Source organism: Cucurbita pepo, chromosome 11, assembly GCF_057944985.1.
Source record: "Cucurbita pepo subsp. pepo isolate OVF chromosome 11, ASM5794498v1, whole genome shotgun sequence".
In the NCBI taxonomy this organism is placed as follows: Eukaryota; Viridiplantae; Streptophyta; class Magnoliopsida; order Cucurbitales; family Cucurbitaceae; genus Cucurbita; species Cucurbita pepo.
Genome location: NC_141808.1, coordinates 15,007,818 through 15,023,271, shown reverse-complemented (window position 1 = coordinate 15,023,271; position 15,454 = coordinate 15,007,818). Strand labels below are relative to the sequence as shown.

General features: G+C 33.6%; 2 protein-coding genes across 2 annotated transcripts; both read right to left on the bottom strand.

Annotated features, from left to right (window-relative positions):
- Window positions 1–999: 999 nt before the first annotated feature.
- Window positions 1,000–2,372, bottom strand: LOC111805548 (putative pectinesterase 10). The gene is made up of 5 exons (XM_087128679.1): window positions 2,215–2,372; window positions 1,991–2,150; window positions 1,602–1,832; window positions 1,271–1,518; window positions 1,000–1,156 (listed from the first exon to the last, which is right to left on the bottom strand). Exons 1-5 carry the CDS (start codon window positions 2,370–2,372, stop codon window positions 1,000–1,002), a joined length of 954 nt encoding a protein of 317 aa, XP_086984805.1.
- A 7,669-nt stretch (window positions 2,373–10,041) lies between these two features.
- LOC147790410 (putative pectinesterase 10) lies at window positions 10,042–11,425 on the bottom strand. Its single transcript, XM_087128678.1, has 5 exons — window positions 11,156–11,425; window positions 10,931–11,090; window positions 10,542–10,817; window positions 10,224–10,471; window positions 10,042–10,123 (listed from the first exon to the last, which is right to left on the bottom strand). The coding sequence occupies exons 1-5, from the start codon at window positions 11,362–11,364 to the stop codon at window positions 10,042–10,044; spliced, it is 975 nt and encodes a 324-aa protein (XP_086984804.1). The 5' UTR covers window positions 11,365–11,425.
- Window positions 11,426–15,454: the final 4,029 nt, after the last annotated feature.

The following is a 15,454-nucleotide window of genomic DNA, read 5'->3' as shown; positions in this document are numbered from 1 at the left end:
ATGCTGAGAAGTCTGTCAGAGTACTCTTTCACCGACTCTGACTCCTTCATCTTCTGCAACTCGAAATCCCTAATCAAATTCAGGACTTTCATTCCACGAATCCTATCTTCTCCTTCATATTCAGCCTTGAGATAATCCCAGATTGATTTTGTTGTTTTGAGGGACATTATTTGCATGAAGATCATTTGAGATACAACGGCAAATAGGCAAGCTTTTGCCTTTGATTTCCTTGTCTTCTTTTCCTTCTGTACTTTGATTTGTGCTACAGTAGGATTTGCTGAAAGCGGAGGGACCTCGTAATCCTCTTCTATTGCTTCCCAAAGATCTAAAGCATCCAAATAAGTCTTCATAAGAACTGCCGACATTTGATAATTGTCTCCATCGAAGACTGGTGGTGCAACAGCTGAAAATTTGGATTCTCCGCCAATTTTGATCTCACAAATAGCTTAAGAAGATAGGTCTGTTACCAATTGTTAGTGAAAGAGGGAGTGATTGAATAATTGATGAGAATATTATATTATGAAGAGCAAGAATGCTCTATATATATATACCGAGAATACAAAAAGATATTTAGAAAATCTACCTAAAATAGGTAGGAAATCTGGTAACAAACCCGTAAACAAATCAAAAACTAAATCAAATCAAAACTAAATCAACTCCTAACTATAAGAAAATTTAATCAGATACTAATTGATAGCAATTTAAACAAATACGTGATCTTTAACAAGATTGAAGTTAATTCTCAAGTAACGTTTGAAGATATTGTGTAGTTTGAAACATGAATAGAGTTCTCAAATTTCATTTTTTCTTTATAACGAAGCATTTCCAAACAGAAAGCATGGAAACAGAAAAGAAACACAAATCACAAAACAAATTTTCTATAAAATTTGTATACAGCTTGTAGAAGGAAAATATGAAACTAAACCACCCTAAACTTATTGACAGGGTGAGTTCACACAAGTAAGGCCTAATCATCGTGAGTTCATATATAAGAGTGTCTCAAAGGAAATTGGGAATCCACCCATCTTGGTTAATGAAGGATTTGACGGAGTAGCCGCTTAGTTGTGAGCTTCCCTGCGTCATTGCCCATGGAACCCTTTTGGAAGGGGAAGATCCTATCCCCCTACAATTGGACTCGATGTACACAAAATTTGTCCTACAGAACGTAACATGAATTAGAACTTGACAATAAAATCTAGAACTCGAAAAGCTTTTTTTTTTTTTTTTTTTTTTTTTTTTTTTTTTTTTATCTTTTAGGTTTTGAACTTACTCTTGGCCCTTGAAGTGCCAGGCATCCCATCCCTCTGGTGCTACGACTTTCCCCATGTTCGTATCTTTGAATATAACTCTGGAAAAAGGACCGTATGCTCTCCCCAAAAAAGCTTTGCCCGACCCCGTTATGGTGCACTGTTGAAATACAAATCCGCTTGGATCGTTTGCGGATTGTCGACCTTGTGCAGTAATGTATCCTTGGTTGACTTCAGGGAGAAGTCCAACATTAACATATATCAAGCAGCCCTGCATTTTTAGTCTCTCCCATTGTGTTATTAGTAGAGCATCGCCAATGACAATTTGCAGAAAAAAGAAGTCGAACTGATTACCTCATAAATTGATTGACCATTACCAAAGATGAAATCTATGGCACCTTCAATGTAACAACTTTTGAAATAGTGGCGGCCTTTTACATCCCATAAGGTGTCTTGAAACCCTTTGAATCCACAGTTGATAAAAGCCGATTTGTCTCCGTAGATTCTTGCAGCTAATGCTTGTGTAAAGAAAGTTCCAGTAATTTTATCAAACAGCTGTGGAGCATCTGCTAGGTTGAAGGAGTTCTGCATGCAGCACCAGCATAAAAGCAACAATTCATACAAGATAGACTATGATCAATGATTGAACAATCGAAGTCTCCTGTGACTGCTCAGATGCATACTATACTTATACTTATCATGCAACTATGAGCTTTAAGTTTAGTTTATAGAAGCTGCAATACCTCAAAGGTAATGCCTCTTGCAATAATGTTATCAGCCATTGAATTAAATGTAGCGCTAGTATTTGTTTGTTGGTGACCATCGAAAGTGATAACCGTCGTACTGCGGTGACCCCCTTGTAGATAAATGAATGATTTTGTTGACGGGATTGTCACCATTTCTCTACAAAATGACCATATTAGAACATAACCTCACTAGAATTAGGCATATTCATGTGTTGTATTACCTGTATTCACCAGGGTTGAGTTCAATCTTAACCCATTTGTTGTTGTTAAGTGGAACTGAGTCGATGGCTGCTTGAATGGTCTTGAAATTGCCTTTGCCAGACTTGTCAACAACAATGACAGATTGAATTTTAAAGTCAAGGGCCCTTGTAAAGTTCATTGCAGCATTAAACAGGGTGAAGAACAAGAGAAATGGAGATAGTAGCTGCATTCTTTTGGGTTTAGAAGGGAGCTGGAATCTGCAAGTTCACTATATTAATAAAAATATTCAAAAACTTGGTAATTGTCTCGATAAGATCTTTAAACTTTATGGTTAGTTTGGGATAGTTTCATTAATTTAGTCTAATTATTTAAATTAAGCCCATGAAATGACGACGAAAATAATAATAATATTATGAATTGGCGTACCTTATCAAATCTCCCTTCTCCCTCTCTTCTGCAGTCAAATGGACACTTTGATTATGCAATGGAACGAAAAGAATTCCTAACCTTAATAGAGCTTAAAGATGGGTATGAACTTCAAAACCTTAGTTCATTTTATTCCTATTTTAGAAAATTACAAACTTACTTTAACTAATTATATAAAATTATATAAATATTGTTCATATGACCTAATAACGGGACCAATTGAGACTGCCAACTAAAACCATAAAAGCTAAATTAAGGTTGGATTATATTAGATGTTTTTTTTTTTTCCTCTTTGGATTGGATTGAATTTTTGGAAAGACAAATACTCAAGTTTAGTTTGTGGTTGACATTTTTTGGTCGGGTGAACCCTACCAACTGGAAAACATGGTTACAACCCGATCCAACCTTTCCCTATTTTTACAAAGATTAAGAATATTTGACTATGGTAGTCGATATTAGTACTATACTGTGATTAGTAAATGTTGGATATTTAAACTTTAGTTATTAATAAAACTTGTATTATGGATGAGTACAATTTTTTAGAAAAATTACCCAACTCAACTAATAAATAAAGTTTTCAGCTAAGTTGGAAACTCTATTCAAATTCTTTTATCAATTCAACCAACCCAAAATTTTAAATTGATCCAAACAATTTTTCCAACCCAATTTGTGGCAAATAAAGCAAAAATAATAATAAGAAGAAGAGAATTGAGTGGCAAATAAAGCAAATAATAATAATAAATAAATAAATAAATAGAAAGAATGCCCTCAACAACGGCACAATACAATATTTGGAAAATATATTATAATAACTAGTTATGAAATATATTTTAGATATTCGTAATGAGTTAATATTATTTTGTTTATGATTTGATGAGTAGTATATTTTATTTTATTCTCAATATTTAATTAGTTTATATTTTTCTTATTGGTAGATATTAGTTGGTAGCTTCTATCCTATTTAAACGTTATGAATATCAATGAGAATACACACCTTCGATCCCAATTCTATTTCTTTCTCTTAACATGGTATCAGAGCCCTGATCTTGATATTCTTTGTAATAGCAGACATATATATATATATAATATATATATATATAAACAAATAAAAAAAATTATACCTAAAAATAATAGTTATAATAATAATTCATAAATAAATAACTAAAAATGATTACTTAAGAATAATAAAAAAAAAAAAAAAAAAAAAAAAAAAAAAAAAAAAAACTTACTCATCCCTCTCCACTAACCTCTCATCCCAATCTCATCTTCTCTCCTCAATGCATGGCACAATATCACAATTAGTCCAAAAAAAATAAACAGAAAAGATTGGAGAAAAAAAAGTAAAATGGCTTTCGGAGATGTAGATTGCAGATTTAGATTTTGGTCTTTTATTATGGTAAAATCCTATCTTAGATTCCCTTTTCATTTATTGCAATGGTTATAAGAAATTAATTTAGGATCAAATCTTCTTTCCTTTATCCAACATTTTACTAGATCATGTCATAATCAAATTTCATTTTTCACTTAATTAGATTTTTGTTGAGAATTCTATAAATCTGTAAGATTAGGCAAACAATTGATTAAAATTCGCCAATAATATATGTTTATCTGAGCAGGAATGTCTGTTTAGGGAATGAAAATCTATTTATACAATCATAAGTGAGGATGGAAGATTGAGGAAAGATTTGGTGAACCGAATTTAAAAATAAAATCGAAAATATCAAAGGACAATAAACTCTATTAAATTTTGTATATTCCCTACAACAGTAATAATAGAAAATGAGATATTTAGTGAAGATAGCATAATAGATATATATATTACATTTCAAGACTTTTAACAATGGACCAAGGTAGATTAGAGATAATGTTATAGAGTTCAAACTTGAAACTAATGTCATGGGCTCACATAGTTTGATTCGGATTTCAAAGGACGGAATAAAACTTTCATTAAAGATATATTCGTGACAACGACTTAAGCTAGTCAGGTAAGTGGCCTTACTATCGGCATGGTTATATTTGATGTTGACACGTGCCTGTGGTTCTACACGTGTCATATATACTAATATGTGTGAATTACCTGTGAATCGGTATGCTTATATGATGTTTATGTTATGTTATAATATGTGGATTGTATGATAATAATTATGGTACGATGTGTTGAAGGATATGTTTGAGATATGATACGAGAATGATGCACGAAACAAAATTAAACGATAGGAGTAAGATACGTTCATGAAACGTTAAGGTTAGTTAACATACCGGAGTGCCATGGATAGGGGAGATTGATGAAATAATATGGTTAGGATATGGGTAAAAAGGGATAGGTTTGTGATAGATTGATAGAACGATAGCGTTAGGATACGTTCCTGTGATGATATGACTAAGGTACGTTCACGTAACGATATGACTGTGATAGGTATAAGAACGTTAAGGCTCTGATAAGTTAGGGAACGATATGACCACAAAGTGTTTACAATATGACATGTTTGTGATACGATATATTGTGATGTGATATGTTATTTTTAGATTGTTTTGTGTGATCATTGAGGTAATTGTTGTGTGAATTGCACGTTATGAAACGACATATTAAAAGCATGGAGCGTCATGTTATGTTTTCTAAATTGTATGTATACAGCATGTTATGAATGACATGATATCACGATAAATGAAGTTAAATGTAACCCCGTTAGGATTATGTATGATACGTAGACTGAAAAATGAGAAATGTCATGTTAAGCATGAAAGATGATAGCGGGGTTATATTCATTAATGATAAAAGTAGAAATGTTGGGGACCTCATGCATTATGTGTGCTCATGCATTTAGGGGGATTCCCCTATTCCATCACGAGGGTACGGACACGTACATCCAATGGCAGGACAACGATCGTTATGTTTTTCATAGCGCTGCCGTGACGGTTACTAGTTCTAACGGGTGTTCGGCCTAGGGAGTGTCTCAGCGTATGCTCGCCCGACAAGTAAGGTGGCCCAGCGGTGTGCGAACTGACTGGTGAGCCCATACCCGCACGTATGGGTTGTGTGTAGAGTATATGGTACACGTCCAAATTACCCGTTAGGACAGTACCATAGGAAAATAGATTGAAAGGATAGGTCCCGTCGTTGCATCCGCATGTTCTTGAATTTAACCCCGATAGTGGGGTCAGTTACTGAGTATTTCTTTAAATACTCAAGCCATGTGCTACTACATTTTTCAGGTTAACGCAAGGCATTCCTGTACGGCTGACGACGGCATCGCAACTCGAGACCATGGCTCATGCATAGGATAGTGGTATTTATTTTCTTAGACTTAGGCTAGAATAAGATGTTTTTAACTTAAACGCTTATTGATTTTATTTAGTCTTTTGTTGTGTGGTCTTAAATATGTTTTCGAAACACGTAAGTCCATGGTCATGTTTTAAGATAAAGGATATGTTTTATGGAATTTAAATGAAGTCTTCCGCATTCAATGTGTAGGATACGTATACAGTAGTGACCTTAAATTAAGTAAAAAAATTTGGGTCGTTACATTCTTAAATCTCAAAATTTCCTCTTGAGTTAGGGTTTGGTATTAGAGCCAGAGCTAAACCCTAACTCAACCAGTGATGTTTTTACAGCCGCTGTTCATCCATCGAGATAAGTCCAATCGAGTATCACAACAACCACAACTTCCTGCTTTCAACAGCTTCCAAACCATTGCCATTTCTTCCGAATCTCAATCATTCTACTAAACCGAGAACTGTGGTTGGCAAACTATTCTCGGTCATCCAATATCAAGAATACGTTATAAGCATCTTCAAATTTCTCACCAAGCTCAAAGGTGGCATATTCAAGATGTTCGTATTTTCTTCACAACCTCTCAAGTGATCCAGAACACCGATCTTGGTGTTATTATCCAACTTCAAAACTTCGGATGTTTATTTAACACATCCTTATTATATTCATCACTCTTTGATCAGCCAGGATATTTACTTGTTACAGTCAAATTAAATGGAACAAATTACCAATCCTTGAGTGAATCATTTATGCATAAATCAAGAAGCAGCTCTTCAAGTTCTAAGATACATCAAAGACGGTCTATTTCTGAGTTTTGCATCTTTTTGGGAAATTCAATCATTTCTTGATAAGTCTTAGAAAGCAAACCAATTAGAGGTGGTCTATTTTTTTGTTTTGCATCTTTCTTGGAAATTCAATAATTTCTTGAAAGTCTAAAAAGCAAACCAATGTGTCTAGATCATTAGCAAATACTTGTTTAGAGTTAACTTGACAAATATTTTCACTACTGGGAAGACAAAATTGTTATTGACCTACACTCTCTTCTCAAAGACAAGTTGAGTGTTATTGACCTACACTCTATTTTCTGAAAGACAAGTTGGGTGTTATTCACCTACACTCTCTATTTTCTGAAAGACAAGTTGGGTGTTATTCACCTACACTCCTAAAAAAACGTTGGGTGTGATTCACCTACACTCATAAAGACAAGTTGGGTGTAATTGACCTACACTCGTAAAGACAAGTTGGGTGTTATTGACATATACTCTCCAACTTGAGGGGGAGTGTTGAGATATAATATTTGGATAATGTGTTATAATAATTAGTTATGGAATATATCTTAAATATTAGTAATCCGTTAATATTATTTGTTTATGATTTGATTAGTAGTATATTTTATTTTATTCTCAATATTTAATTAGTTTATATTTTCTTTATTTGTAGGGATTAGTTGGTAGCTTGTATCCTATTTCAAACATTATGAATATCAATGAGAATACACACCTTGGTTCCGAATTCTATTGTTCATTCTTAACACTATGCCATGTCCCTCTAAGACCTTTTTTTTTTTTTTTTTTTTTCTTTTTTTAACTAATTTTTATTTTCTCCAAAATCCAAAAAAAAAAAAAAAAAAAAAAAAAATCTTTAATTTATATCTAATAACTCGTAATATATAACTTCAAAATTTTATAACTTGGTCTATTATATTTAAAACTGGGTAATATGTATAATATGACCTAAACTCAAATTAAAATTGTTACGGACTCAATAAACCGAAAGTTCGGTGGAAGCTAAAAAGTAAAGGAAATCTCTTCTTATTGCAATAAGAGATAATTTGAGGTAGTAGAGATCAAAAGGATGAAAGTATCACCGATTATTTTGCAAGAGTGATGATGATCTCGGATAAGATGTATTAATTTTAAGATTTATCTCTATTTCTTATCAAATAAGTATCCAAACTTTAAAAAAAAAAAAAAAAAATTAATAATAAATTTTTTAGTTTTCAATTTCAAAATTTTTAAAAATGAACTAAATTTTCAATTTCTATTTTTGAAATTTTAAATATAATCTTTTTTAAATTAAAATTTTAATAAACACAAAATTTAAAATTAAATGGTAATAAATCAACATTTAAGATTGCAATAAACACTATTTGAAGTTTTGAAGGGCGCAATTTTCAATGGCGTTTGATGCATATGATGTTCGCAGAAGAAGAATCCGGCTAATCTGGCTATGCCTATTCACCATAAAGAATTTGGATGTTTTATCAGGTACTCTACTTAGACTTTGTCACTTTCAGATACCTACACTTTGTACTGATTGGAAAATTAGGGTAAATTTCAATTAGTTAGGATTGCTGATGAGATACCGTATAAGAATCACAAAAAGAACCTAAGAAGGTTCGAGCATTTTTGGTAATGATTTTTAAATAGCTTAAGTCACCTTTGTCAGGTTCTTCGAAATATGCTTTTAATCATCTGAAACCAATTTTGTTTGTAAGACAATCGTGTTCAAAATTGTGAACTTGAGTATAAAGTTGATTTTAGATAATCTCGAAGACACGCTTGAGAGTGGTCTTAAACATGACAAAAGTCATTTTAGCCGTTTCATAATCGGTTCAAAACATGCCCTTCATTCTCTTAGAATTGACTTTTGGCCTTTTCTGCATAGTGTCACAACAATACTACGAAGAGAGTAGGTTGTGGCCCTCATATGTAGACAAGACGAATGCCATGATGCGACCGAGGAGGACGGTGCATCATCTAACACCCCAAAGGAATGTGCATTGAAGCTAAGATGAGGCATCACTGACAAGAGGGACAAAGATAGGCTTGATGAAGGGTAGGGTAGGGCTCCGAACCTTAACCTCGAAAGTTACGATTATGGAGGAAATTTGGGCGTGTGGCTCTGGAGTTGAGTCTATTCATGTGAAATATGAATGCTCGCAAATTTGGTGTCAATACTGAACCATCGTTCCACGAGGCCGTATGGTCATTAAGCAAAATCACGTCTATTCCAAAAAGATTGAAGATGTCTTAGAATGTACCTTAGGGGAGGTATGGTGTCAGCTCTCCACCACCCTTGTGCCCTAAACAAGCTACCCTTCGGCACATACGTTGTCCTAGTCAGGGTTAGCGTTGCGAGATTAGTGTCTCAGACTTCTTTTGAAATGAGATTTTTAAGAACAGAATTGGACGGCACGAATGTGCCATCATCGCTCTCCACCCCATGTGTCGGAGGTTGGATCATACACCCACCATTCAGTACAAAGTTCGTAAATGATACGGCATGGACACTGGAGGGACCAATGTCTCGATAAACGCAATGTTGCATTGAGAGACCTTGGCCCCGACTAGAGGCGAGGTCGAGCCGAATTACTTGGTCTAGTATGGAGGCAAGTCGATCGGGTCACAGAAAATTGAACCTGCACGCGCAGATAGCTTGTGTAGAAAAACTAGCTTGGATTTCACACGAGTTATATTCGGTTGGCGAAAACAAACCTCGCCTAAGGTCCGACGAAGCCTCAAAGATGGGCGAAAAATGTGCATGGGGTCTGAGTTCCGCTCAAGGGTTGTCGTAATCGTGTTAAGATCACGACACTGCATAGTTGAAAATGTATGATTGTCACACGTAGTAACATAGGTGGACACGAAAAAGGCCTTTTTTGGAGGGCTTATGGTTCTTTTAAAAGAGAAAGGTAGTTACTCTTTTCTTTGAATTCTAAGGTGAGTTCTAATTTGTGCACCAAAACTACTACTAATCACGTGTCTCCATGAGAGAACTCATGTCCTAAATGATATCTTATCTTTTATAGAAAGATTGAAGTTAATTCTCAAGTATCGTTCGAAGAAATTGTGTAGTTTGAAACATGAATAGAGCTCTCAAATTTCATTTGTTCTTTACAACGAAGCATTTCCAAACAGAAAGCTTGGAAACACAAATCACAAAACAAATTTCCTATAAAATTTGTATACAGCTTGTAGAAGGAAAATATGAAACTAAACAACCCTAAACTTATTGACAGGGTGAGTTCAGAAAAGTAAGGCCTAATCATCGTGAGTTCATATATAAGAGTGTCTCAAAGGAAATTGGGAATCCACCAATCTTGGTTAATGAAGGATTTGACGGAGTAGCCGCTTAGTTGTGAGCTTCCCTACGTCATTGCCCATGGAACCCTTTTGGAAGGGGAAGATCCTGTCCCCCTACTATTGGACTCGATGTACACAAAATTTGTCCTACAGAATGTAACACGAATTAGAACTTCGCAATAAAATCTAGAACTTGAAAAGCTTATTTTTTTTTTTCTTTTTCTTTTTTTTTAGGTTTTGAACTTACTCTTGGCCCTTGAAGTGCCAGGCATCCCATCCCTCTGGTGCTACGACTTTCCCCATGTTCGTATCTTTAAATATAACTCTGGAAAAAGGACCGTATGCTCTCCCCAAAAAAGCTTTGCCCGACCCCGTTATGGTGCACTGTTGAAATACAAATCCGCTTGGATCGTTTTCGGATTGTCGACCTTGTGCAGTAATGTATCCTTGGTTGACTTCAGGGAGAAGTCCAACATTAACATATATCAAGCAGCCCTGCATTTTTAGTCTCTCCCATTGTGCTCTCCAATGACAATTTGTAGAAAAAAGAAGTCGAACTGATTACCTCATAAATTGATTGACCATTACCAAAGATGAAATCTATGGCACCTTCAATGTAACAACTTTTGAAATAATGGCGGCCTTTTACATCCCATAATGTGTCTTGAAACCCTTTGAATCCACAGCTGATAAAAGTCGATTTGTCACCGTAGATTCTTGCAGCTAATGCTTGTGTATAGAATGTTTCAGCACTTTGAACAAACAATTGTGGAGCATTTGCCAGGTTGAAGGAGTTCTGCGTGCAGCGCAAGCATAAAAGCAACAATTCATACAAGATAGACTATGATCAATGATTGAACAATCGAAGTCTTCTGTGACTGCTCAGATGCATACTATACTTATACTTATCATGCAACTATGAGCTTTAAGTTTAGTTTATAGAAGCTGCAATACCTCAAAGGTAATGCCTCTTGCAATAATGTTATCAGCCATTGAATTAAATGTAGCGCTAGTATTTGTTTGTTGATGACCATCGAAAGTGATAACCGTCGTACTGCGGTGACCCCCTTGTAGATAAATGAATGATTTTTTTGACGGGATTGTCACCATTTCTCTACAAAATGACCATATTAGAACATAAACCTCACTAGAATTAAGCATATTCATGTGTTGTATTACCTGTATTCACCAGGGTTGACTTTAATCTTAACCCATTTGTTGTTGTTAAGTGGAACTGAGTCGATGGCTGCTTGAATGGTCTTGAAATTGCCTTTGCCAGACTTGTCAACAACAATGACAGATTGAATTTTAAAGTCAAGGGCCCTTGTAAAGTTCATTGCAGCATTAAACAGGGTGAAGAGCAAGAGAAATGGAGATAGTAGCTGCATTCTTTTGGGTTTAGAAGGGAGCTGGAATCTGCAAGTTCACTATATTAATAAAAATATTCAAAAACTTGGTAATTGTCTCGATAAGATCTTTAAACTTTATGGTTAGTTTGGGATAGTTTCATTAATTTAGTCTAATTATTTAAATTAAGCCCATGAAATGACGACGAAAATAATAATAATATTATGAATTGGCATACCTTATCAAATCTCCCTTCTCCCTCTCTTCTGCAGTCTTGATTATGCAATGGAACGAAAAGAATTCCTAACCTTAATAGAGCTTAAAGATGGGTATGAACTTCTAAAACGTTAGTTAATTTTATTCCTATTTTAGAAAATTACAAACTTACTTTAACTAATTATATAAAATTATATAAATATTGTTCATATGACCTAATAACGGGACCAATTTAGACTACCAACTAAAACCATAAAAGCTGAATTAAGGTTGGATTATATTAGATGTTTTTTTTTTTCCTCTTTGGATTGGATTGAATTTTTGGAAAGACAAATACTCAAGTTTAGTTTGTGGTTGACATTTTTTGGTCCGGTGAACCCTACCAACTCGAAAACATGGTTACAACCCGATCCAACCTTTCCCTATTTTTACAAAGATTAAGAATATTTGACTATGGTAGTCGATATTAGTACTATACTGTGATTAGTAAATGTTGGATATTTAAACTTTAGTTATTAATAAAACTTGTATTATGGATGCGTACAATTTTTTAAAAAAATTACCCAACTCAACTAATAAATAAAGGTTTCAGCTAGGTTGAAACTCTATTCAAGTTTCTTCTTTTATCAATTCAACCAACCCAAAATTTTATTTTATTCTCAATATTTAATTAGTTTATATTTTTGTTATTGGTAGGAATTAGTTGATAGCTTTTATCCTATTTAAACGTTATGAATATCAATGAGAATACACACGTTCGATCCCAATTTTATTTCTCACTCTCAACATGGTATCAAAGCACCGATGTTGAAATTCTCTGTAATAGCCCAAATATATATATATATATAATATAATATAATATAATATAATATAAAAAATATAAACAAATTAAAAAATATGCGTCAAAATAATAGTTATAATAATAATTCATAAATAAATAACTCTTAAAAATAAAAAAATAAAAAAATAAAACTTATTCACCCCTCTCTGCTAACCTCTCATCCCAATCCCATCCTCTCTCCTCAACCTCAACCCACGGGACAATATCACAGTTCGTCCAAAAATAAATAGAAAATATTGAGAAAAAAAAAGTAAAATGGCTTTCAAGAGACGTAGATGATCTTGGTCTCCCTTTTCATTTATAGAGATGATTATAAGAAATTAATTTAGGATCAGATTTTCTTTCCTTTATTTAATATTTCACGTATCCAATTAATTAGATTTTGGTTGGCCAATAATATTTGTTTAGAAAATAAACACTAAGTAGGAATGTCTGTTTAGGGAATGAGAATCTATTTATACAATCAATCATAAGTGAGGAGGGAAGATTGAGGAAAATCTTGGTGAACAGAATTTAAAAATAAAAACGGAAATATGAGAAGACAATAAACTCCATTCAATTTTTATATTCCCTACAACAGTAATAATAGAAAATAAGATATTTAGTTAAGATAGCATAATAGATATATATATATATATATAACATTTCAAGACTTTTAACAATAGACCAAGGTAGATTAGAGATAATGTTATAGAGTTCAAACTTGAAACTGATGCAATGGGATCACACGTATCATATATACTGATATGTGTGAATTATCTGTGAATCGGTATGCTTATATGTGGATTGTATGATAACAATTATGGTACGATGTGTTGAAGGATATGTTTGATATATGATACGAGAATGATGCACGAAACAAAATCAAACGATAGGAGTAAGATACGTTCATGAAACATTAAGATTAGTTAACATACCGGAGTGCTATGGATAGGGGAGATTGATGAAAAAATATGGTTAGGATATGGGTAGAAAGGGATACGTTTGTGATAGATTGATAGAACGATAGCGTTAGGATACATTCCTGTGATGATATGGCTAAGGTACGTTCACGTAACGATATGACTGTGATAGGTATAAAAATGTTAAGGCTATGATAAGTTAGGGAACGATATGACCACGAAGTGTTTACAATATGACATGTTTATGATACGATATATTGTGATGTGATATGTTATTTTTGAGGTAATTGTTGTATGAATTGCACTTTATGAAACGACATGTTAAAAGCATGGAGCGTCATGTTATCTTTTCTAAATTGTATGTATACAGCATGTTATGAATGGCATGATATCACGATAAATGAAATGAAATGTAACCCCGTTAGGATTATGTATGATACGTAGACTGAAAAATGAGAAATGACATGTTAAGCATGAAAGATGATAGCGGGGTTATATTCATTAATGATAAAAGTAGAAATGTTGGGGACCTCATGCATTATGTGTGCTCATGCATTTAGGGGAATTCTCCTATTCCATCACGAGGGTACGGACGCGTACATCCAATGGTAGGACAATGATCGTTATGTTTTTCATAGCGCTGCTGTGACGGTTACTAGTTGTAACGGGTGTCCGGCCTAGGGAGCGTCCGAGTGTATGCTCGCCCGACAAGTAAGGTGGCCCAGCGGTGTGCGAACTGACTAGTGAGCTCATTCCCGCACGTATGGGTTGTGTGTAGAGTAGATGATACACTTCCAAATTACCCGTTAGGACAGTACCATAGGAAAATAGATTGAAAGGATAGGTCCCGTCATTGCATTCGCATGTTCTTGAATTTAACCCCGATAGTGGGGTCACTCACTTAGTATTTCTTTAAATACTCAAGCCATGTGCTACTACATTTTTCAGGTTAAGGCAAGGCATTCTTGTACGGCTGACGACGGCATCGCAACTCGAGACCATGGCACATGCATAGGATAGTGGTATTTATTTTCTTTGACTTAGGCTAGAATAAGATGTTTTAAACTTAAACGCTTATTTATTTTATTTAGTCTTTTGTTGTGTCGTTTTAAAGATGTTTTCGAAACATGTAAGTCATAATATATAACTCTGACTATTTCAAAAGTTTATAACTTGGTCTATTATATTTAAAATGGAGTAATATGTATAATATGACCTAAACTCAAATTAAAATTGTTTGGGACTCAATAAACTGAAAGTTCCGTGGAAGCTAAAAAGTAGAGGAAATCTCTTCTTATTGAAGTAAGAGATAATTTGAAGTAGTAGAGATGAAAAAGGAAGAAAGTATCACTGATTATTTTGTAAGAGTGATGATGATCTCCTATAAGATGTATTAATTTTGAGATTTATGTCTATTTTGTATCGAATAAGTATACAAACTTTTTTTAAAAAACAAATTTATAATAAATCTCTTAGTTTTCCATTTCCAATTTTTTAAAAATTAACCTAAATTTTCAATTTATATTTTTGAAATTTTAAATATAATCTTTTTTAAATTATAATTTTAATAAACACAAATTTTAAAATTAAATTGTAGTATCAACATTTAAGATTGTAATAAACATTATTTGTAGTTTGGAAACAGTTTTGTAGGACTTTAGGGGGCAATTTTCAATGGCATTTGATGCATATGATGTTCGCAAGAAGAAGAATTCGGCTAATCTGGCTATGGCTATTCACCATTAAGAATTTGGATGTTTTATCCGGTACTCTACTCAGACTTTGCCACTTCGCATTTTTAGATACCTACACAAAAAAGAGAGAATCAAAATCACAAGTGTAATAATTTTTTTTTGGGTGAATTCGATCCACGAATTTCATTATTTTGTACTGATTGGAAAATTATGGTAAATTTCAATTAGTTAGGATTGCTGAAGAGATATAGTGATTGTGTTGAAACTTGAGATCATATGAAGAATTATTTGGAGGCCTTCATCTTTGGGAAGTAATAGAAAAGGATTATGATGTCTCTCCATTTTTAGCAAATCCTACTATAGCACAAATCAAAGCACGAAAGTAAAAGAAGACAAGAAAATCAAAGACAAAAGCTTGCCTATTTGAAGTCGTATCTCAAATGATCTTCATGCGAATAATGTCTCTCAAAACAGCAAA

What these genes read in the sequence shown, in the direction of transcription:
- LOC111805548 (XM_087128679.1), bottom strand. Translation starts at nt 2,372, where the DNA reads ATGAACTTTACAAGGGCCCTTGACTTTAAAATTCAATCTGTCATTGTT. An exon ending in CAAGAGGCATTACCTTTGAG is followed by an intron (nt 1,833 to 1,990) that starts GTATTGCAGCTT and finishes TGCTGCATGCAG; the next exon opens with AACTCCTTCAACCTAGCAGA. An exon ending in ATGGTCAATCAATTTATGAG is followed by an intron (nt 1,519 to 1,601) that starts GTAATCAGTTCG and finishes CTAAAAATGCAG; the next exon opens with GGCTGCTTGATATATGTTAA.
- LOC147790410 (XM_087128678.1), bottom strand. Translation starts at nt 11,364, where the DNA reads ATGCAGCTACTATCTCCATTTCTCTTGCTCTTCACCCTGTTTAATGCT. An exon ending in GTCAACCCTGGTGAATACAG is followed by an intron (nt 11,091 to 11,155) that starts GTAATACAACAC and finishes GTCATTTTGTAG; the next exon opens with AGAAATGGTGACAATCCCGT. An exon ending in CAAGAGGCATTACCTTTGAG is followed by an intron (nt 10,818 to 10,930) that starts GTATTGCAGCTT and finishes CATTGATCATAG; the next exon opens with TCTATCTTGTATGAATTGTT.